Below are 24,954 nucleotides of genomic sequence, written 5' to 3'. Positions count from 1 at the left end.
TTCAAATCAATGGACTGGACTGCTAAATTTATTCAATGTCCCTTTGAACCAAAATTTACTTGTGGCCTTAGCAAAACCAAGGCATGTCTATTAAAAGTTTTAAACCTATTTGCAATTTCTCAACCTGAATCTAAATTTCCAAAAGTTATTTTATTTCATTAATGACAGATGCATTAAACCACAAGGACATAAAAATATTTACATTGCTTGTTACATACTTTAATCCTACTCAACGGATTCGAGTTAAAATATTGGATCTTATACCTTTGCCTAGAAAAACTTAAGAAATCATTGCTACATTTTGTGAGTGTCTGAAAAATATAATCTAAAAAAAAAAAAAAAAACAATCACCCTTTGTGCAGAAAACGTGAAATACAATTTTGGAAGTGTATCTAGAAAGATCACTAACAATGTCTTCCCAAAACTGAAGGGAAATTTTGGTCATAACTTATTTGGGGGTTGGATGTTCTGTTCGTTTAATCCGCAATACTATCTAGACGGCTGCTGATGTCCTTCCTACTGATATTAAAGGCACTGTTTCTAAATATATATTTTTGTTTCTATGTGTATACTGTAAGGGTTGAAAATCTTAGATAATTTAGTAAATCTGTAGACCAGTAGTACAAAAAATTTTAGGCTATAATGAAACAAGGTGGCTTGCTTTACTCTCTGCAGTCGAATGTCTTATGACTATTTTTGTGCCTCTGAAATCATTTTTTGAATTTCAAAATAAACTTTCACTTGTCATCACATTATTTTTTGAAATTCTTTACCACTAGCTTGGCTATACTATCTTCACAACCAAGCCTCAACTTTTCACGCTTCAGTTCAAAGAATAGCGGGTGATAAAATTACAGCTTTTGAAGTAATTTCTGTGTTAAATGATTTAAAAGCTGATTTAGTGTCCAAGGGTGAGGGTTTTTCATTACTTTACCTGTCACATCTATTCTTGGTAACGAGGAAAATGAGGGTATATTATCAGATTTTCCAAATTTCAACAGTAATTTCCACACACTTCATCAAGGTGCAACTGAATATTTAAATAAGTGACTTGAACCCACTGAGAATTGGAAGGACTGCAGTTAGCAGTAAGCTGGAGTACTCCAATTGAAAGATATACAAAAGACTGAAGATTTCCTTCATAAAATGGCTCCTTCAACTATAACAGATGATTCTAAAAATGGGAACTGGAAGAAACATCACCTAGTGTCTATTGAGTAGAAATTATTTCACACTGTAATATGAACAATGTGCATCATGCTAACTTTCTTAAAAACTTCAAATCAGGCAGTGGATCGTATCTGACGTTTAACTAGATGATTATAATATCTCAAGGTGTGTCCTCATGTGCTCGTTCTTTACAGACATTTCAGTGCATGTTTCTCTTCTTCCCTTCCTTGGAATATCACATATGCTTTCAAAAATACACCACATTTTCTCAAAGTCACTATATCTCTTAGTGTTCAACTTTTCTTTCAAGTCTGCCACATTTTCCTACAATATGTAATGTCTAAGGATTTTGACAGCACAATGCTAAAAGTAACATCTGTCAGTGAAAGCAGTTCTTCAAACACTCACAAACAGAAATTAAAATGAAAATCTTGTAACATCATGAGAAATTCATGTGCTTCATTAATAGCGTTGGTGTCCCAGTTTTGTAATTCTCCAAAATCTTCAAGTTCAACTCCATGATCCTCCACAGCTTTTACCAAGCCCCTTGATCTTGTTGGTGCAAGTTTTCAAAATCCCTTCTTTGCTATTGTATGTAGTAACTTTTTTTTTTTTTAGAAATGGGCAAAAATTTCACAAAACCACTAATATTAGCAAAAAAACCACTCTATTTATACTCGCACACAATACTACCTGTGATAAAATCAAATTCGACTTGTGGGTGTTAACACAAATATATATGTCATTTGGAATTGCTTCTCTACCTTTTGTTTGACACCGTTTGAATGTCCCCCTGTGACAGCTGCTCTATCGTACATCTGCGTGACCAACTTACTTTTGCATTCATTCTTCAGGATGGTCTACTGCAACATTTGCTGTGGCCTCTGTCAATCTATCACTGCTAACATCACTAAACTCCTTTGTTCATGTATCTGAATAAAATTGATAATTGCGAAAGAATTGCGACATCTCATGCTTCATATAGTACTAAACTCTATTTTATTTTTGTGGGTAAGAGATCCATTAATTTTCAAGAGATTTGTACAGACTAACTTGGATTCTTGCCACCAGCCATCGCAAGTTCTCTCTCCTTTCTTGTCCTGACTCACACAGTAGCTGTCACAACAGTTTCTTTCCGATCAATGTGTCATGCAGCACTGACTATTCGGCTTTTCAGCTTGGTACTGCATGCAACTTGCAAGCCACTTCTGAACTTCTCTAACGATGATTGTAAATGCAAAGGTAATACTTTACAACCATTTTCTGCGACAAGATGCAATGAATTTGGCACACAGCTGACAACAGTAAGATGAGCCAGAGTTTCTTTCAAAATTGAAGAATGTATTATGCTCTCCTACCATAACTTTAGTGCTGTCCACACATGTATCTAACAACTTATTTAAACCAAGGCCTTCCTTTACCAACACGCTAAAAACGTTGTCATGATCTTTTTCATGTTTTGGCTAAAATGCAGTACTATAATGTATAACATCTTTGTTTCAATGGACGTTGTAGCATTCCAGGCTTATGGTTACTACCCCTGCATTATGTATTACTAGATCAATACTCTTATATCTCCAACTATAATTAAATTCAATTACTTTTCGATAATTTGAAAAAGGCTTTTAGAAGAATAATAGCAATACAAAACAATAGTAATTACAATACCCTTTGTGCCATAAACAATCAAAATCAGATTCAGGAAATGAATTATTGAATATATTGAGTTAAAAGAATAATGTATTTCGTTCTCATCATCTGTAAAGGGTAGGAATTAAATCTCTAGCCTAATTAACAAAATATAGTTAATTGATCGTTTAGCATTGTTAGAATGCTTATTTCTGCAATTTCAATATTAATGTGATTTTTATGTATATAAAATGTCTTAAACTTGTTCTAGTAAAGCAGGGAATATAGTAGAGTGTTTGATTGTGGTTGCATCTCCGCGTTTATCAATGCAGACCGGTATCTTCGTGTAATTCCACTAGAACGAGTATAATAAGCCCCTGGCACACAAATCATCCCCATAGCCCACAGAGCCAACTCAAAGTTAGAAGAGCACAAACTGGCAACCAAACCCAACCTTACAAATTTCATTACTGTACTAAGTACTCACAGACCTCACTCAATAAATAGAAATCACAACGGTATGGTTTGTACGGCGTCATTCCGCCATAATTTTATTTATTCTAAAAATCAGAGGAAAATCATTTATTTGCAACTTTTAGCTTTACTTTAGATAACATTAAAACTTTAGTTTGCACCAAATAAAGTATCTCGCAACAGTTATCTTCGCGTAATAATTAGTTTAGGTAACAGATACTTGCTTCCTCACTTTCAGTTAGTATATCTTGACAATTAAAAAAACGCTGAGATGCAACAACAAACAAAACGCCCACAAACCAACCACTTCAAAACGTACATTCAAACGCTCAAATTTTTACTTTTGTGTTCGTAATAAATAATTTCTTTGTTGAATGCAGAAGAGACAGAAATGTACCCAACGTGCAACAACGAAACCTCTACATTGTTATGCTTAACTTTGGAGAAATCACAACTACTTGTCAAACGGGGGCCGAAATCACTGCTTACTACTTTTTACTCCTACAAAAGTGTAAATTACATAAAACACGTCTCTCTTCGACTTTTGTATCAGACATTGCGAAGACTGTCAGCTTCGGCTGGCAAGGCTTGAACATGTCCTGACACCGAAATGTGCGACACTTGTACTGTATCAATATCTTGCAACACCAGAGATGACAAAAAGAAAAGTGAATCAATCGATTTGAAGAGAGAGAGAGAGAGAGAGAGAGAGAGAGAGAGAGAGAGAGAGAGAGAGAGAGAGAGAGGGAGAGAGAGAGAAAAAATATCTATAAAAAACGTGTTGTTTGCATTAGGCAGGTAAAATACTTACCCAGTTTCTCCAGTAGCGAAAGTTTCTTCCCCAGAAATTTCCCAAAGGTTTTGTCACCCGCCTCCCCTCCCCCCTCCCCCAAAAAAATCTCCAAAACTGCGAAAAAAAATCTGGAGTCGCTTAAATGTCCTACCATGTAAGTTTCTATTTAAAATCTCGTCTCCTTGGTCATTAACCAGCAGAAACTGGAATACCTCGAATAGACAACGTGTATGCAAACCTTCGCACTGAATCATTGGTATATAGGAGAATCAACAGCGCCATTGTTAAAAATGGAATTTAATTCATGGAGCTAAGTTGTGAGTATACTGTACAAAACAAGTAATTGAGTCAAATCTTTTGACAACTGTGCAAGGAAGGTTTAGCTACTTAAGAAGCGTAATAATACTTATGCGATACTTATAGTGTTGGCAGCGCTAGGCGGGGAATCCCATATCCCCACAGACCTAGGTACAGTCTGTTCACAGGAAGAAGATCGAATTATGACGTTGGGCGGGGAGCGGAGGAAGCAAGCTCCGCCTATCGACTCCCAGCACAATGACTCCACCGATGGACGATGAGGGGAGCAAATCGCTCTTGCATGGAGCACTGCCGGCAACACACCTGCGTTCACATATAATTTGTGCTCCAAGCGACGTCGATAGTGCCATCTGCTGGATGCTGCCGTATCACCTGTCAACTGCTAAGTACTGCATGTCTACATAAGTAAAAACTGAGAAAGGGCGCAAGAAAAGCTTATAGGAGTGGAGAAATCGAAATTCATGGTTTTATGTTGAATAATGTTGCTTGCTGCTATTAATTCGCTATCGCTTTTCTTAGAAAATTCGAAAATAGAAACAGCCAATAGTAAAATTTACTTTGTATCAAAATTCGCCGTTGCTATTGTAGCTTTAGTGGATGATAGGAAATTCTACTCCATGAACCAGGGACGTTTGGTGGGATAGCTTGCGTGCCTCAGCGATACGGATAGTCGTACCGCAGGTGCAACCTCAACGAAGAGGCATCTGTTGAGAGACCAGACAAACGTGTGATTCTTGAAAAGAGGCAGCAGCCTGGCCAATTGACTGATAGGGCCTTGTAACATCGACCAAAACCGTTTTCGGTTTTGCTGCGACGGTGCTGCGAACAGCTGAAAGCAAGAGGTAAGGGACTACAGCCGTAATTGTACTCGGGGGCATGCAGCTCTACTGTGTGCTTAAATGATGATGGCATCCTCTTGGGAAAATATTCCAGGGGTAAAATAGTCCCTAATTCAGATCTCCGGAAGGGTATCGTCATCAAGAGAAACATAACTGGCTTTCTAAAAACCGGTGCATGGAATGTTAAAGATACTTTACTCGCGCAGCTAGGTTGTTGTTGTTGTTGTCTTCAGTCCGGAGACTGGTTTGATGCAGCTCTCCATGCTACTCTATCCTGTGCAAGCTTCTTCATCTCCCAGTACTTACTGCAACCTACATCCTTCTGAATCTGTTTATTATATTCATCTCTTGGTCTCCCTGTACAATTTTTACCCTCCACGCTGCCCTCCAATGCTAAATTTGTGATCCCTTGATGCCTCAGAACATGTCCTACCAACCGGTCCCTTCTTCTTGTCAAGCTGTGCCACAAACTCCTCTTCTCCCCAATTCTATTCAATACCTCCTCATTAGTTATGTGATCTACCTCTCTAATTTTCAGCATTCTTATGTAGCACCACATATCGAAAGATTCTATTCTCTTCCTGTCCAAACTATTTATCATCCACGTTTCACTTCCATACATGGCTACACTCCACACAAATACTTTCAGAAACGACTTCCTGACGCTTAAATCTATACTCGATGTTAACAAATTTCTCTTCTTCAGAAACGCTTTCCTTGCCATATATCCTCTCTACTTCGACCATCATCAATTATTTTGGTCCCCAAATACCAAAACTCCTTTACTACTTTAAGTGTCTCATTTCCTAATCTAATTCCCTCAGCATCACCCGACTTAATTTGACTACATTCCATTATCCTCGTTTTGCTTTTGTTGATGTTCATCCTATACCTTCCTTTCAAGACACTGTCCATTCCGTTCAGCTGCTCTTCCAAGTCCTTTGCTGTCTCTGACAGAATTACGATGTCATCGGCGAGCCTCAACGTTTTTAATTTCTTCTCCATGGACTTTAATACCTACTCCAAATTTTTCGTTTCCTTTACTGCTTGCTCAATATACAGATTGAATAACATCGGGGACAGGCTATAACCCTGTCTCACTCCCTTCCCAACCACTGCTTCCCTTTCATGCCCCTCGACTCGTATAACTGCCATCTGCTTTCTGTACAAATTGTAAATAGCCTTTCGCTCCCTGTATTTTGCCCCTGCAACCTTTAGAATTTGAAAGAGAGTATTCCAGTCAACATTGTAAAAAGCTTTATCTAAGTCTACAAATGCTAGAAATATAGATTTGCCTTTCCTTAATCTATTTTCTAAGATAAGTCGTAGGGTCAGTATTGCCTCACGTGTTCCAACATTTCTGCGGAATCCAAACTGATCTTCGCCGTGGTCGGCTTCTACCAGTTTTTCCATTCGTCTGTAAAGAATTGGAGTTATTATTTTGCAGTTGTGACTTATTAAACTTATTCTTCGGTAATTTTCACATCTGTCAACACCTGCTTTTTTGGGATTGGAATTATTATATTCTTCTTGAAGTCTGAGGGTATTTCGCCTGTCTCATACATCTTGCTCACCAGATGGTAGAGTTTTGTCAGGACTGGCTCTCACAAGGCCATCAGTAGTAGTTCCAATGGAATGTTGTCTACTCCCGGAGCCTTGTTTCGACTCAGGTCTTTCAGTGCTCTGTCAAACTTTTCACGCAGTATCGTATCTCCCATTTCATCTTCATCTACATCCTCTTCCATTACCATAATATTGTCCTCAAGTACATCGCCCTTGTATAGACCCTCTATATACTCCTTCCACCTTTTTGCTTTCCCTCCTTTGCTTAGAACTGGATTTCCATCTGAGCTCTTGATATTCATACAACTGGCTCTCTTTTCTCCAAAGGTCTCTTTAATTTTCCTGTAGGCGGTATCTATCTTACCCCTAGTGAGATAAGCCTCTACATCCTTACATTTGTCCTGTAGCCATTCCTGCTTAGCCATTTTGCGCTTCCTGTCGATCTCATTTTTGAGACGTTTGTATTCCCTTTTGCCGGAGTGGGCGAGCGGTTCTAGGCGCTACAGTCTGGAACCGCGCGACCGCTACGGTCGCAGGTTCGAATTCTGCCTCGGGCATGGATGTGTGTGCTGTCCTTAGGTTAGTTAGGTTTAAGTAGTTCTAAGTTCTAGGGGACTGATGACCTCAGCAGTTAAGTCCCATAGTGCTCAGAGCCATTTGAACCATTTTTAAATTCCCTTTTGCCTGTTTCATTTATTGCGTTTTTATATTTTCTCCTTTCATCAATTAAATTCAGTATTTCTTCTGTTACCCAAGGATTTCTACTAGCCCTCGTCTTTTTACCTATTTGATCCTCTGCTGCCTTCACTACTTCATCCCTCAGAGCTAGGTTAGAAAATTTTAAAAGCGAGATAGACAGATGGAAGTTAGATATAGTGGCATTAGTGAAGTTCGGTGGTAGGAGGACTTCTAGTCAGACAAATATAAATACAAAATCAAATAGAGGTAGTGCAGGAGAGCGTTTAATAATGAATAAATAAATAGCATTGTGGGTAAACTACGACGAACAGTATAGTGAACGTATTATCGAAGTCAATATAGAAAGTCAATATTGACGCAATGCCAAGACCAACCACAGTAGTATAAGTTCATGTGCCAGTTAGATACGCAAATGATGAGGAAATTGAAGAAATGTACAATGATGAGATATAAGGAATTATTCAGATGGTTAAGGGAAATGGAAATTTAAATGTGCTGGGCAAATGGAATTCGATGGCAGGGAAAACGAAGAGGAAGAAAAATTGTAGGTGAATGTGGAGTGGCTGAAAAGAATGAAAGAGGAAAGAAATACAGCAGAAGACAAATGAGCAGCTTTGAGAGATGAAATAGTAAAGGTAGCAGAGGATCAAATAGGTAAGACAAGGCCTTGTAAAAATCCTTGGATAACACAGGAGATACTTAATTTAATTAACGAAATGAGAAAATACACCTTAGAGCCAAAGAAACTGATACACCTGCCTAATATCGTGTGGGGCCCCACCAGCACCCAAAAGTACCGCAGGACTACGTGGCATGGACTCGATTAATGTCTGAAGTAGTGTAGGAGGGAACTGACACCTTGAATCCTTCAGAGCTGTCTATAAATCTGTAAGAGTACGAGGGGGTGGAGATCTCTTCTGTACAGCACTTGCAAGGCATCCCAGATGCTCAATAATATTCATCTCTGGGGAGTTTGGTGGCCACGGAAGGGTTTAAACTCAGCATAGCGTTCCTGGAGCCACTTTGTAGCAATTCACGATGTGTGGGGTGTCGCATTCTCCTGCTGGAATTGCCCAAGTCCGTCGCGATGTGCAATGGCCGTGAATGGATGCAGGTGACCATACAGGATGCTTACGTACGTGTCACCTGTCAGAGTCATATCTAGACGTATCAAGGGTCCCATATAACCCTAGCTCCACACGCCCCACAGTTTACAGAGCCTCATTCCACCAGCTCGAATAGTCCCCTACTGACATGCAGGGTCAATAGATTCATGAGGTTGTCTCCATATCCGTACGCGTCCATCCGCTCGATACAATTTGCAACGAGACTCGTCCGACCAGGCAACATGTTTCCAGTCATCAACAGTCCAATGTCGGTGTTCACGGGCCCAGGAGAGGCGTAAAGCTTTGTGTCGTGCAGTTATCACGGGTACACAAGTGGGCCTTCGACTCCGAGACCCATTATCGATAATGTTTCGTTGGACGGTTCGCACGCTGACACTTGTTGATGGCCCAGCATTGAAATCTGCAACAGTTCGCGGAAAGATTGCACTTCTGTCACTGTGATCGATTCTCTTCAGTCGTCGTTGATCCCGTTCTTGCAGGATCTTCTTCCGGCCGCAGAGAAGTCGGAGATTTGATGTTTTATTCGATTCCTGATATTCGAGGTACACTCGTGAAATGGTCGTACGGGAAATCTCTATTTCATCGCTACCTGTGCTGTGTCCCATCGCTGTGTCCCATCGCTTGTGCGCCGACTATAACACAACGTTCAAATTCACTTCAATCTTGATAACCTGACATTGTAGCAGCAGTAACCTATCTAACAACTGCGCCGACGCTTGTCTCATATAGGCGTTGCCGTCGGCAGCGCCGATTCTGCCTGTTTACAATGTATTTGAACACGCATGCTTATACCAGTTGCTATGGCGATCCAGTGTATAAAAACGCATCAAATATAGCAGGAGATAAGGAAGGTAAACGTCTAAAACTGAGATTGACAGGAAGTGAAAATAGCACGAGGACAAATGTAAGGGTTTAGAAGCGTATTTCACTAGAGGAAATAGAGACGCCGCCTACAGGAAAATTAAAGAGGCCTTTGGAGAAAAAGAGAAGCGGCTACATGAATAACAAGAGCTCAGACGGAAAATTACTCCTAAGCAAAGAAGGGAAAGTTGAAGTATATATGGAGTATTCATAGGGTCTATACAAGGGAGATGGACTTGAAGGTAATGTTATAAAAATGGAAGAAGAGTAAATGAAGATGGGATAGGAGATATGATACTCGAAAAGAATCTGACAGAGCACTGTAAGACTTAAGTCGAACCGTTGTAGTCAGACGCAAAGCCAACGCCCACCACAGTGGTATAGGTTCATATGGCACCTAGCTCCGCAAATGAGTTGAGGTATAAGAAATTATTCAAATAGTTAAGATGAATGTGATTTAAATGTGATGGGGGTCTGGCATTCCGCCTGACTACTGACAGCCTTGGGAGAGCCAGCCATGACAAAACTCTTCCACCTGGTCTGTAAGATATATGAGACAGGCGAAATAGCCGCAGACTTCAAGAAGAATGTAATATTCAAATTCCAAAGAAAGCAGGTGCTGGCCCGTTGTAATAGTTACAAATCCAAAGAAAGCACATGCTGACAGGTGTGAATATTACCGAACGATCAGTTTAATAAGTAGTGGATGCAAAATATTGACATGCATAATTTACAGAAACATAGAAAAATTGCTAGAGCCCAACCTTGGGGAAGAAACGTAGAAAGATACTGATCCTACGACTTATCTTAGGAAATAGGTTGAAGAAGGGGAAACCTACAATTACAGCTTTTGTAGACTCAGGGAAAGCTTTTGATGACGTGGGCTTGATAACTTTTTTAAAATTTTGAAGTTTGCAGGTATGTTGTACAGGGAGCGAAAAGTTATTTACGAATTGTACAGAAACCAGATTGCAAAGTCGTAGGACATCGGAGGGAAGCTATAATTGATAAAGGAGAGAGAGACGGGGTTGTAGCCTAACCCCAGTGTTATTCAATCTGTACAATGAGGAAGCTTTGAAGGAGAAATTTTGAAAGAAATTAAAGTTGAGCGAGAAGAAATAAAAACTTTAAGGTTTGCGATGACATTTTAGGGTTGAGGTCGAAGAGTAGATGGACGGAATGGAGAGTGTCTTGAAAAGAGACTGAAAGAGGACAATAATAGTAGAACAAGGGTAATGGAATGTAGTGTAAGTACATGAGTGAAAGTACATGGGTTTTTTATTTGGGCAGCAAAATAACTGATGATGGCCGAAATAGAGAGGATACAAACTGAGGTCACAAAAGTCTTAGCGATATGCACATGTCACATGCCTGTAGTATTGCGTACGTAAGGTATAGAATGACAGTGCGTTGGAGGAGCTATCATTTCGACATGAATACGGCCGCACGACGGGAGTTAACAGACTTTGAACACGGGAAGGTAGTTGGAGCTAGACGCATGGGATATTCCATTCCGGAAATCGTTAGGGAACTCAATATTTCGAGATACACATTGTCAAGAGTGTGCCGAGAGTAACAAATTTCAGGCCTTACCTATCGACATGGACAACACAGTGGTCTACGACCGAGAGCAGCAGCATTTGCGTAGCGTTGTCAGTGCTAACTAACAAGGAACACTGCGTGAAGAAACCGCAGAGATCAATGTGGGACCTAAGACGAACGCATCCGTTAGGAGAGTGGGGCAAAATTTGATGTAAAATGGGCTATGGCAGCAGACGACCGAGGCAAGTCCTTTTGCTAACATCACGGCGTCGCCTGCAGCGCCTCTCCTTCGCTCATTAGCATGTCAGTTGGACCGTGGACTGGTCAGGTGATTCCCGATTTCAGTTGATAAGAGCAGATGGTAGGGTTCGAGTGTGGCGCACACACGCGAAACCCTGGACCGAGGTTGTCAACAGGGCACTGTGCATGCTGCTGGAGGCTCATTAATTGTGTTGACTGTGTTTATGTAGGTCACTGACTGGAAGTGGCTATTCTCGGCTACTTGGAGAGCATCTGCCGCCGTTCATGGACTTCATTTTCCCAAAAAGCGATGTAATTTTTGTGGATGACAATGCGCCATATCACTGGGCCACGACAATTGTTTGTGATTGGTTTGAACAACATTCTTGACAGTTCGAGCGAATGATTTGTCCACCTAGATCTCCCAACATGAGCCACATCGAAAATTTATACGACGTAATCGAGAGGTCAGTTCGCGCACAAAATCCTGCACCGATAACACCTTCTCAATTATGGACTGCTATAGAGGGGCTTGGCTCAATGTTTCTGCGGGGGCTTTCCAACGACTGCCAACGGCCTTGCCTCAGTGGTAACATTGGTTCCTGTCAGATCACCGAAGTTGAGCGCTGTCGGGCTGGGCTAGCACCTGGATGGGAGACCATCCGGTCTGCCGAGCTGCTATTGGCAAGCGGGGTGCACTCAGCCCTTGTGAGGCAAACTGAGGAGCTACTTGATTGAGAAGTAGCGGCTCCGGTCTCGAAAACCGACATACGGCCGGGAGAGCGGTGTTCTCACCACATTCCCCTCCATGTCTGCATCCAGTGACGCCTATGGGCGGAGGATGACACGGTGGCCGGTCGGCACCGTTTGGCCTTCGTGGCCTGTCCGGGAGGAGTTTAGTTTTTTTTTTAATTTCCAACGATTTCCAGAATGATATTTTCACTCTGCAGCGGAGTGTGCGCTGATATAAAACTTCCTGGCAGATTAAAACTGTGTGCCGGACCGAGAGTCGAATTCGGGATCTTTGCCTTTCGCTGGTAGAGAACTAGCCCACGAAAGGCAAAGGTCCAAAGTTCGAGTCTCGGTCCGGCACACAGTTTTAATCTGCCATGAAGTTTCATATCAGCGCACACTCCGCTGCAGAGTGAAAATCTCACTCTGGAAACATCCCCCAGGCTGTGGCTAAGCCATGTCTCCGCAATATCCTTTCTTTCAGGAGTGCTAGTTCTGCAAGGTTCGCAGGAGAGCTTCTGTAAAGTTTGGAACGTAGGAGACGAGGTACTTGGAGAAGTAAAGCTGTGTTGACGGGACGTGAGTAGTGCTTGGGTAGCTCAGTTGGTAGAGCACTTGCCCGCGAAAGGCAAAGGTCCGGAGTTCGAGTCTCGGTCCGGCACACAGTTTTAATCTGCCAGGAAGTTTCATTCCAACGCTTTGTTGAGCCCTTACCACGCTGAGCTGCAGCACTACCCCAGGCAAAAGGATGTAGCAAAAAAGCATTTCCAAGGAAAAAGAACTATTTAGCACATAATAATAATAACAATAATAATAATAATAATAATAATAATAATAATAATAATAATAATAATGGCCTCCCCCCATGAACCATGGACCTTGCCGTTGGTGGGGAGGCTTGCGTGCCTCAGCGATACAGATGGCCGTACCGTAGGTGCAACCACAACGGAGGGGTATCTGTTGAGAGGCCAGACAAACGTGTGGTTCCTGAAGAGGGGCAGCAGCCTTTTCAGTAGTTGCAGGGGCAACAGTCTGGATGATTGACTGATCTGGCCTTGCAACATTAACCAAAACGGCCTTGCTGTGCTGGTACTGCGAACGGCTGAAAGCAAGGGGAAACTACAGCCGTAATTTTTCCCGAGGACATGCAGCTTTACTGTATGATTAAATGAGCATGGAGAGCTGCATCAAACCAGTCTCAGGACTGAAGACAACAACAACAACAACAACAACAATAATGGTAGTGGAAAATATAAAAAGAGTTTATAGATGTACGTACAGAACACATTTTCTGATATAGTGAGTTCTGGGGAAAGGAATTTTTAGGAGATTTCATCAGCTAAGAATATTGTGAAACTCTGCGAAGTTTGAGAGGTAGGGGATGAGGTAGTGGAGAGCTGTGAGAGCGGGTCGTGGGTCGTGTCTAGATAGCTTGGTCGAGCGTATATACACGAAAGGCAGAGTTTCCGGGTCCGAATTCCGGTCTGGCACATTTATAATCTGTCATGAAGTTTCAAGCATTAGGAGCTCCGTGACGCAGAAAGTCTTCTACACTACTGTCCATTAAAATTGCTACACCAAGAAGAAATGCAAGATGATAAACCGGTATTCATTGGACAAATATACTGTACTAGAACTGACATGTGATTACGTTATCACGCAATTTGGGTGCATAGATCCTGAGAAATCAGTACCCAGAATATCCACCTCTGGCCGTGATAACGGCCTTGGTACGCCTGGGCATTGAGTCAAACAGAGCTTGGATGGCGTGTACAGGTACAGCTGCCCATGCAACTTCAACACATTACTACAGTTCATCACGAGTAGTGACTGGCGTATTGTGACCAGCCAGTTTCTCGGCCACCATTGACCATACGTTTACAATTGGTGGGAGATATGGAGAATGTGCTGGCCGGGGCAGCAGTCGAACATTTTCTGTATCCAGAAAGGTCCATACAGGACCTGCAACATGCAGTTGTGCGTTATCCTGCTGAAATGTAGGGTTTCGCAGAGATGGAATGAAGGGTAGAGCCACGGGTCGTAAGACATCTGAAATGTAACGTCCACTGTTCAAAGTGCCGCCAATGCGAGCAAGAGGTGATCGAGACGTGTAACCAATGGCACACCATACCATCACGTCGGGTGATGCGCCAGTATGGCGATGACGAATACACGCTTCCGATATGCGTTCACCGCGATGTCACCAAACACGGATGAAACCATCGTTTAATGAACAAAGTAAGAGCATATGGACTATCAGACCAATTCTGTGATTGGATTGAGGAGTTCCTAGATAACAGAACGCAGCATGTCATTCTCAATGAAGAGAAGTCTTCCGAAGTAAAAGTGATTTCAGGTGTGCCGCAGGGGAGTGTCATAGGACCGTTGCTATTCACAATATACATAAATGACCTGGTGGATGATATCGGAAGTTCACTGAGGCTTTTTGTGGATGATACTGTGCTGTATCGAGAGGTTGTAACCATGGAAAATTGTACTGAAATGCAGGACGATCTGCAGCGAATTGACGAATGGTGCAGGGAATGGCAATTGAATCTCAATGTAGACAAGTGTAATGTGCTGCGAATACATAGAAAGATAGATCCCTTATCATTTAGCTACAAAATAGCTGGTCAGCAACTCGAAGCAGTTAATTCCATAAATTATCTGGGCGTACGCATTAGGAGTGATTTAAAATGGAATGATCATATAAAGTTGATCGTCGGTAAAGCAGATGCTAGACTGAGATTCATTGAAAGAATCCTAAGGAAATGCAATCCGAAAACAAAGGAAGTAGGTTACAGTACGCTTGTTCGCCCACTGCTTGAATACTGCTCAGCAGTGTGGGATCCGTACCAGATAGGGTTGATAGAAGAGACAGAGAAGATCCATCGGAGAGCAGAGCGCTTCGTTACAGGATCATTTAGTAATCGCGAAAGCGTTATGGAGATGATAGATAAACTCCAGTGGAAGACTCTGTAGGAGAGACGCTCAGTAGCTCGGTACGGGCTGTTGTTAAAGTTACGAGAACATACCTTCACCGAAGAGTCAAGCAGTATATTGCTCTCTCCTACGTATATCTCGCGAAGAGACCATGAGGATAAAATCAGAGAGATTAGAGCCCACACAGAATCATACCGACAATCCTTCTTTCCACGAACAATACGAGGCTGGAATAGAAGGGAGAACCGATAGAGGTACTCAGGGTACCCTCCGCCACACACCGTCAGGTGGCTTGCGGAGTATGGATGTAGATGTAGATGTAGATGTAGATGCTGTAAACAGAACCTAGATTCATCCGAAAAAATGACAAATGATGTTTTGCCATGCGTGCACGTAGTCGAACTGTCGTCTTGCAAACGTCCCCATTTGTTGACTCAGGGATCGAGACGTGGCTGACAGATCCGTTACAGCCATGCGGATAAGATGTCTGTCATATCGACAGCTAGTGATACGAGGCCGTTGGGATCCAGCACGGCGTTCCGTATTACCCTCCCGAACCCACCGATTCTATATTCTGCTAAGAGTCTTTGGATCTCGCCCAACGCGAGCAGCAATGTCGCGATACGATAAACGGCAATCGCGATAGGCTACAATCCAACCTTTATCAAAGTCGGGAACGTGATGGTACGCATTTCTCTTCCTTAGACGAGGCATCATAACAACGTTTCACCAGGCAACGCCGGTCAACTGCTGTTTGTGTATGAGAAATCGATTGGAAACTTTCCTCGTATCAGCACGTTGTAGGTGCCGACACCGGCGGCAACCTTGTGTGAATGCACTGTAAAGCTAATCATTTGCAAATCACAGCATCTTCTTCCTGTCGGTTAAATTTCGAGTCTGTAGCACGTCATCTTCGTGGTGTAGCAATTTTAATGGCCAGTAGTGTATATTTTTGTAACGCATCTCACTTGTGTTTGTTGAACGTTTCTGAGACGAGGACTAACTTTTTCTTTGGGTCATCTGTCGTCTTCGTGGTTTGATGCGGCATGCGTCCTGTTCCAGTTTGTGCCCTCTTCGTCTCATTGGACGACTTGCACGCAACGTTCACAATTATTTTTTGGAAATACTCCGTCTTCTCCTACAGTTTTTATCCGGTTCAAACCGGCGTCCGACCATCCTGATTTGGGTTTTGCGTTATTTCCTTAAATCGCTTCCGTCAAACGTAGGGGAGGTTCCTTTGAAAAGACTCGGCTGACTCCCTTCCCCAATCCGATGGGACCGATGACCTCGCTGTTTGATCCCCTCCCCAAAACCAACCAACAAATAAACTTTTGACTAATAAATACAGCCCAATAAAGAGCAACTGCCGACTGGAAAGGGAAAGGCCTCAAGTGCGGAATGACAAAACGTAAAAAAAAAACCGGAAAAATCATGACAGAATCACATTAAAAACCATTTTAGTCTGGCAATTATGACAGCTTCGCATAATTTTTAATGTCTGATAGAGAAACTTTTGCAAAAGTGTTGTAAGTTAAGAATTTAAAGGAATATAAAAATGTAGCTTTAGGTAAAAATGTAAGTGCCACGCTTCACTATCAAGGAATCACATATTTTTGATCCGCAACAGAGGCTACAGTATTGACATCACTGGTGCAGCGTGAAGTAAAATTCCCTGTATTTTATTTCAAGAAAATCGACCCTGGATAATAGGTCCTTTTCTTCAGCACTCGATTTGTTTCTCAGGGGAAAATGAGAAATATTTCCTGGGGTTAAGGTCATGCATTTTTGAATCCCAAAATTACACGCTCTGTCTTTTTATTTCATTATTCTGCACAATACGCACTTTAAATTCTAATGATTTCAACTTTCTGAGCAACAGCTGTCCCTTTGTTACCGGACGGCTTTCTTTGAATTCTCAGCTCATTAATCTTCTTTATATTTCTAACCTTGGCTTTTCTTTCCATAACAAATCCCCGAGCACAAAAGGTTGACGTCGAAAATGAGTAAAATGTACTATTGCTTGCTGCTTGTAGGGAATGAAACGAGAACAGGCTATATAACATGCTTACCATCACGATCGGCACTTTTCAGCGTTCCTCATGTCACGAACTAAGGAACTTACATACTACTAAATTCAGTGGAAATATTTTGAAGTACAACGAGGCTTCTCTGGTATTTCTAACCAGTGACAAGTTATTAGCCATGGCTCATTCAGCGGTTTCCAGGAAACAAACGGAAGTACTCTTTTTTGGCACTTTCAGCGTTTCCCAGTTCCAGTCTTCAACTGACGTCATGCAAGTAAGTTTACACAGGCTGCGGGCCCCAGATGCAAGGAATTATAAACAGCAACGCAGTCACTGAAGAGGGAGAATCCAGCAAGAAGCGGCTGAGTGCTGTGTTTGCGAGATCGGTTGTACGCGTCTGTTAGCCCCGGCCGGGCCGGTTTACCCGTCTCTCTGCTAGTTGTTTCTTGTGGCTGGCGTGCTGCCACGGCGCGACTGCTGCCCCCTGGGGATAGGCAACCCGCACTGCACCAAGGCCTGCCGCAGTGCATCTCCGCAGTCCTACGGCCTAAGCAGCCACTAGCTCACCTAAGACACAGTCAACTTTCTGACCCGTGCACCATTATTTCGCAGCTCTAGTGCTGTTAACGCACACCCTGACTGTCATGTACACTATTCTTCATCAGCACGCTTATTCCCACCACTCTACCTTCATCTGCGCATGACCTGCATCTTCTTCTGTCGACACTCTCTGTTCACAGTTCTGCAAACGGGTGCCTCACAGCTCTTGGCCAGACTCTATTTATATTACTCGCAAAAATGTCTGGCCTGATGATCTTCTGGTGAAGTTGCAGCGGTAACATTGACCACCTTAAACGGCTATCGATGCTAACGTTAAATCTCTGCGAGGAATTTTTGAAAAAGTTGCGACCTTCAGATAAACTGATGGCAACAAAAGAATCAAACTGCTATTCGTTTCCGAAACACTCCAGCAGAGTATAACCAACAATAAAGAGGTGGGTCAGGAACAGACATTGTCCCAGCACAAAAGCAAGTTGGTACTGGTTGGTCATTCTGGGCTCATTAGCCACAATCATCGGGAATCTCTGCCATCTTTAATATCAACTTCTCTCTCTCAGAAAAGAGTCTAGGAGGAAAAATACCTGAAATTCTAAATTGGACTGAGAACGTAACTGCAATGTACGAGGATTCAGCATCTCTCCATTCCCTACAAAAATATAAAAAGCTCTTGCCTCTTGACCTGAAAAAGGAACTTGTACTAACACTTACACTTGCAGTTATTGGTTAAAGCTATGTTATCCAGCAAGGAATTTGTTAGGGAAGCTGACATTGCCTGGAACTGATTATGAACGAGTATTATCGATATATTTGTGATGTTCGACTCTTTGATCATATTTCAGCATCGTAAGAGCAGCTGTCCTCGCTGCGTGCAGACAAACGCAGAGATTTCCATACCTTCTGTCTTCTCTATCGTCGTGTCAACGTACACTGTAGTTCTTATCTCTTCTCGACCCTAAGGCTCTAATGTGAACATCATGCCAATAACACCCGTTCCCATCAGAGGAAAATGATTTCCATCTCACTCACCGTTCAGCAGCTTTCTCGAAGTCATTTTCAGCAACAGGAAGCAGAATTAGGAATCACCTCCTGCATTACATTAGAAACCTGAATAACGTCTCCAGTTTCAGAAGACAATTATTGACATATCTACTAAGGCAACAATAATTACTACCATTGTCCCTGTATGGAGTCGTTTCCCCTGTACATCCTTTTCCCGACCATACCTCATAGGAAAAAATGGCATTAGGGAAAAATATTTGTTTTGATGTCCCCTGCAACCTCCCAGAGTTTGTCGGTTTAAATACTTTTCACCCTGTATGTGGAGTATTAGGTAGGACGCAAGAACACCTACCAGGAATTTGATGAATGAGTTATGATACTGAAACAAACTGATTAGGCCAATATAGCAAAATGGAAGACTGCTGATGAGTAGTAATGGGTGAGCCCAGTTCGGTCTTAAAATGATGATGCAAAGTAAAGCCTCTCCTCATCGCCATAATTACTCCACTCCGCTAGCCTACAGTCAGTCGTATCAGTCGAGTCGATGCCGTTCATGTTGCTGGGACTCGATTCTCTAATTACTATATCCTAACCCCTTGTTTGAGTTTGTTCCAGTATTGGTCATATTATTGCTGCCTTATGAGCTGACCACTGATTGATAGTCACAGATGACTATAAACCAGCATTCTATACTGAAGACACCAATGATGGTTGGACCATGAGTCTACCAGCACGGTTCCCATTCTGGGCACCAACTACTCTGAAACTTTAGCATCATCGGGTTAGACGGTCCACCAAACCGGTGTGCCAGGATCAGTATTCAACATGACATCTCGCCATTTGACATCACGGTGCATCTGGACAAGACAGGCAATGACAGAGGCATATAAGTACTCTAAGGACGGCGTGTGATCCAGAACACACGCGCTTTGGCTACTTCCTCATCTGTAGCCGACCAGCCGACGGGAAGTGCCAACAGATAGGCACCCCGCCACACTCCAAGTCACCGGCCTGTGCTTGGGGCTGATGCAGCGAGCTTCAGCAGACCTGAGTCTGTCTCCGCAATCAGCAAATGCCACTCTGGCTTACGAAGCCACCAGCCACCAAAGAGGACAAGGCTGCAAGATATGTTATGAGAATAAAGGAAATAATATTTAACCTTGTTTTACTGCGTCTGACGACGTCACGCTGGTTCCTCGGGCTTCATCCGAAGAAACAGTACTGGTTTCCAGTCCGGGACTGGGCGACCTCTACACAGCGTGAGAGTTCTGACAGTTGTTAGAAAAGATTGCTTATTGCTGTAAGTTCTTGAAAGTTTGTGGTTTGTGTTAACTCAAGAGAAGGAATGCCCATGTAAATAACGCATTCTGCAGAGAGTAAGCTCCGAAATCTCCAAAGCAGAGACCGAATCTTCTTGTAAAGGAAGTACCGGCTTGCAAATTACAGGAACTGTGTAAGCTGGTGTCACGTTCCTTTGGAAACCTTCCAGGGACGTATCGAATCCATGGCCTGCACAATAGTTGCTGTATTGCATTACAAAGGTGGCCCAACATGTTGGGAAGCATGTGGTCACAGTGTTTAGGCTCATCAGTGTATGGACTGTCTTCCCCACCAGCTAAGGTCATTATTGAAGCTAGAGATGGCGTTACACGCTATTAGCGCCATGTGTCTCAGGAGTGACTAATTTTTTGTCCGCTGCGCACGTTTCTGTGAAAGTTTTTCCCAGGAGGATTCGTGTCATTTCGTTCCATCCTTTTTTGGGCGACGTTTTAACACCAGGTGAAGTGTGGTGCGCTGGTAAGACATTCAGCTCGCATAGGGGTAATCGCCGTGGAAACGGCCGGCCAGCTAGTCAGCTTCTCTGTCGTATCCCTAATTCGCTTTAGGGAAACGCCAGAATGGTTCCTTTGAGCAGGAAGCACTTGATTTCCCTCATACTATTTGACGCCTGCATGTGATAAAAGATAATGCACTAAAATTAAAAAGGAAAACCCTTTCTAGTGTTCTGCAAAATTATATTTATTTGGTCGATCCAGCTCTCGGCTTCCTAACCCAGCTTCAGGTGACAACTGAATGTCGCAAACACAAATGGACAAGATGTGCGACTTACACAGATATGATTTGTACAGAAGATAAAAAAGTGACATAGAGGATTTAAATATGTCAACATTACACATTTGTCATGTAAAATATTTACACTAACTAAAAAAGAGGTAAACAATTTTTTATGTGTAGATCCATTTAAAAATTATTGACGAGAAGTAAAATGAATTCAGAGTTTGAATCTAATGTTTTAAACGGAAACTTAATTCAACAAAAGGGAAAATGGAAATTGGGTCTGATCATTTTACACTAGGCTGACAGTCTGTGTCATGTGCTTGTTGATTTCCAGTAAGGTCCTCTTTCTGCTTTTCTTAACAGAGTGTAAAACTACGCATTATACATCACGTCAACAGTTTTCTGTTAAAAAGATAATAAACAAAGGTTGAATGTTTCTTTCTTAATGAAAGATGACCGTAGTGGAAATACTGGAAACCAGTGGGCACATGGCACAGAATGCCAGTCTAGTGTTAAATGATCAGTCTCAGTTCCATTTTCTCCTTTGGTACATAAAGTTTTCGCAACAAGCACTCGATACAAACAATGAATTCATCATATTCCTCATCAATTGTTAAATGTATCTGCACATATAAAGTTTGTTTACCTCTTTTATAGTTAATGTATTCCTATGCGACAAAAAATGTAATGTTTGCTTTTGTAAACACTACGTCATTTTTGTTACCTTTTATACAAATAATATCTGTGTAAGTCCTACAACACGTTTATCTGTGTTTGCGACATTCAGTTGTCACTTGTACGTGGCCCGAGAAGCCAAAGGTGAGTTCGTGACTAAATAAATATAATTTTGCAGAACATTATGAAGCGTTTTCCTTTTTAATATTATCATGTTCTATCAGGCACCGATGGAAAATTCAATTAATGTTATAATGCTTTAATCTCCTGTTAAATGCAGAGTACGTGTGGACGCGGCGCAGGTTACACGGTACTTTGTTCAGACTTGTATTGCTGAAATGACAAGAAGAAAGCTTTAGCTTACCAACATTACAGCCAAAATGCAGAAGTATCCGATCTAGGGTTCTAGTAATGCAATGATGATAGATACACGATACGTGAGGAGAGGTAGTGGTGTCACTGGTGACAAAGAAATCGATGAAGAATACAGAGCGGGTAAGCGGGTAAGAATCACGTCGCCTATCTGGACGCATCGGCCCTAGCTGAGCATATTTAGTCATTGGCGCAACTTAACCGCCACAACATGCTCCATGACAGTTATGTCCACTCATATGATTTGAATTGACGCCATACTGAAAAAAACGCCAGTATAATTTTTAGTGTGGCGTCACTTCAGTTGCATGTATGGACCTGGCTTTAATGTGAGACCCCAGTGGCTCTTCCCTGCTGCCGCAGAGAGAGTTAGAACGTACCTGTATGGTGGTCCCGTTGATGTCCTGCAGACAGCGAACAATCCTATGGGTGTGTCCGCCCCCGCAGCTGACAGAACACGGTCCCCAAGGATCGGGCACCCACCTGCAACAGAATCAGCACAGGCAAGTTCTGCTGGCGGCACTCCCTTCTGTGTGCCTTACCTATGGTAGATTCGATACCGTATCACGATATCTCATACTTTTTCTCACTGAGATTTGACGATTACAGTCCAGCTAGATCAAGGCTGGAAATAGTCTCGTAGTACTATGAGATATACTTCTACATCCTTGCTCCGTAAGCCTCCATACCGTGTGTGATTGACTGTACATAACAAAATATATTTTGTTGGTTGCGCTCCACAGCTTTCATAAATCATCATTCAAGTGTTGGAAGCTTTTGTTGACATTGCTTCTGTCTTCTCCAAAATATAGTGTATCTATTTTTCTATTTATCCAAACATGTTTTCAGAGCTGGTGTCATCTTCTGTGAATCAATTTATTTCTGTATAGATATACACAAAGTTCATGGTTGTTTTTCTATTTTAGGCTAGTTTAGTTTTCTCACCTGAAACTATAGTAGTTGTGAAAATGAGTTTGTACAGGTCGGCTTGTTTTTATGTTTTGTTGTCATCTGTGCAGTAGTCGGAAGAATTTACTTAATGTGTTATTAATTTTGAAATACTATATCGAGAGTAGTGGTTTTGAATGTCTTAAACTTAAATTTTTCATGCTGTTGTTCACGTTTGGTGTGCTTTCTTTGTGTGTTATAATTACATGAACTTTTTTCAATACCACAAATTGTAAGATCGTAATTGTTACAACCATACTTATATGTTTAGGTGACAGAGCTCGGCAGTTCAGTTCAAAGCAGTTGTGAGTCAGGTTCTCTCTTTGCTTTTTGGTATCAGTACCTGAAAGAACTGATGCTAACAACTGCCGTCCAATCTCACTTCTGACAGCTTTATCCAAAATTGTTGGAAAAGTAATGTATTCAAGAATATCTTCACACATTTGTAAAAATGAAGTACCAACAAAACTTCAGTTTGTTTTTCAGAACCGTTTTTCAATAGAAAATGTTCGATAAGCTTTCACTGATCAAATAGTAACTGCTCTGAATAACCGATCATCATCCATTGGAGTATACTGTGGTCTCTCAAAGGCATTTGCTGTGTGAATCATCAAATTCTTCTAGATGAGCTTAAGTATCATGGTATGAGTGGGACAGTGCACCAATTGTTTAATTAATGTTTAGCTGGAAGACTGCAGAAGGTGGAAATTAACAGTAAAGATAGTCTGCAAAAATCAGCAGATTCCTCTAGCTGGGGAGGTATCAAGAATGGTGTCCCATAGGGTTCAGTCTTGGGTCCCTTATTGTTATTAATATATATTGACCTGACATTGTATATTCTTGAGGATGCTAATCTAGTTCTTTTTACTAATGACACAAGTATAGTAACCACACTCAACGAACAAGAATTAGCTGAAGAAATTGTAAACAATATATTTCAGAGGATTATTCAGTGGGTATCTGCAAATGAACTCTGATTAAATTTTGAGAGAACACAGTATATACAGTTCTGCACAGTCAATGACATAACAGCATTGATAAATATAGACTTTGAACAGAAGTCTGTTGCTAAAGCAGAATATTCAAAATTTCTGGGTGTATGCACTGATGAGAAATTGAATTGGAAGAAACACATAGATAATCTGCTAAATAGGTCGGGTTTAGCTGCTTATACTATTAGGATCATTGTAAATTTTGATGACATCAGTAAATTAGCCTACTATGCCTATTTTCATTCACTGCTTTCATACAGGATCATATTTTGGAGTAATTCATCATTAAGAGAAAAATATTGATTGGAAAAAAGGATGTAATTAGAATAATAGCTGAAGGCCACCCAAGTTCATCTTGCCGACATTTATTCATGGAACTCGGGTTATTCACAGTATCTTCGCAGTAAATATAATCACTTATTAAATTTGTTATTACACTACTGGCCATTAAAATTGCTACACCACCAAGATGACGTGGTACATACACGAAATTTAACCGATAGGGAGAAGATGCTGTGATATCACACAAGACTGGCGACAGTGGCGACACCTACAACGTGCTGGAATGAGGAAAGTTTCCAACCGATTTCTCATACACAAACAGCAGCTGACCGGCATTGTCTGGTGAAAGATTGTTGTGATGCTTCGTGTAAGGAGGAGAAATGCGTAGCATCACGTTTCCGACATTGATAAAGGTAGGATTGTAGCCTGTCGTCTCGGAGACCATGGCTACGGTTTTCCTTGACGCTGCATCAGAGACAGGAGCGCCTGCGATTGTGTACTCAACGACGAACCTGGGTGCACGAAGGGCAAAACGTCATTTTTAAGGATGAATCCAGGTTCTGTTTACAGCATCTTGATGATCGCATCCGTGTTTGGAGACATCGATGTGAACGCACATTGGAAGCCTGTATTCGTCATTGCCGTACTGGCGTATCACCCGGCTTGATGGTATGGTGTGCCATCGGTTACACGTCTCGGTCACCTCTTGTTCGCATTGACGGCACTTTGAACAGTGGGCGTTACATTTCAGATATGTTACGACCAGTGGCTCTACCCTTCATTCGATCCCAGCGAAACCCTACATTTTAGCAGGATAATACAAAACCGCATGTTGCAGGTCCCGTACGGGCCTTTATGGATACAGAAAATGTTTGACTGCTGCCTGGTCAGCACATTCTACAGATCTCTCAACAATTGAAAACGTCTGGTCAATGGTGGCCGAGCAACTGGCTGATCACAATACGCCAGTCACTACTCTTGATGAACTGTGGTATCGTGTTGAAGCTGCATGGGCAGCTGTATCTGTACACTCCATCCAAGCTCTGTTTGACTCGATGCCCAGGCGTATCAAGGCCGTTCTTACGGCCAGAGGTGGTTGTTCTGGGTAATGAT

The 24,954-nt window shown here is 42.0% G+C and overlaps 1 protein-coding gene across 13 annotated transcripts in view; it reads right to left on the bottom strand.

The window, feature by feature from the left end:
* Window positions 1–24,954, bottom strand: part of LOC126272639 (protein madd-4) — a 1,706,630-nt gene that overhangs the window by 273,803 nt on the left and 1,407,873 nt on the right. For all 13 annotated transcript variants that reach the window (XM_049975622.1, XM_049975626.1, XM_049975621.1 and 10 more), the window contains one exon: window positions 22,000–22,102. In XM_049975622.1, the coding sequence (XP_049831579.1) occupies window positions 22,000–22,102 (103 nt within the window). The remainder of the gene's footprint in view (window positions 1–21,999; window positions 22,103–24,954) is intronic.

This window comes from Schistocerca gregaria, chromosome 5 (genome assembly GCF_023897955.1).
Source record: "Schistocerca gregaria isolate iqSchGreg1 chromosome 5, iqSchGreg1.2, whole genome shotgun sequence".
Lineage (NCBI taxonomy): Eukaryota > Metazoa > Arthropoda > Insecta > Orthoptera > Acrididae > Schistocerca > Schistocerca gregaria.
The sequence above is the reverse complement of the archived record's forward strand: the minus strand, read 5'-3'. Positions and strand labels throughout refer to the sequence as shown.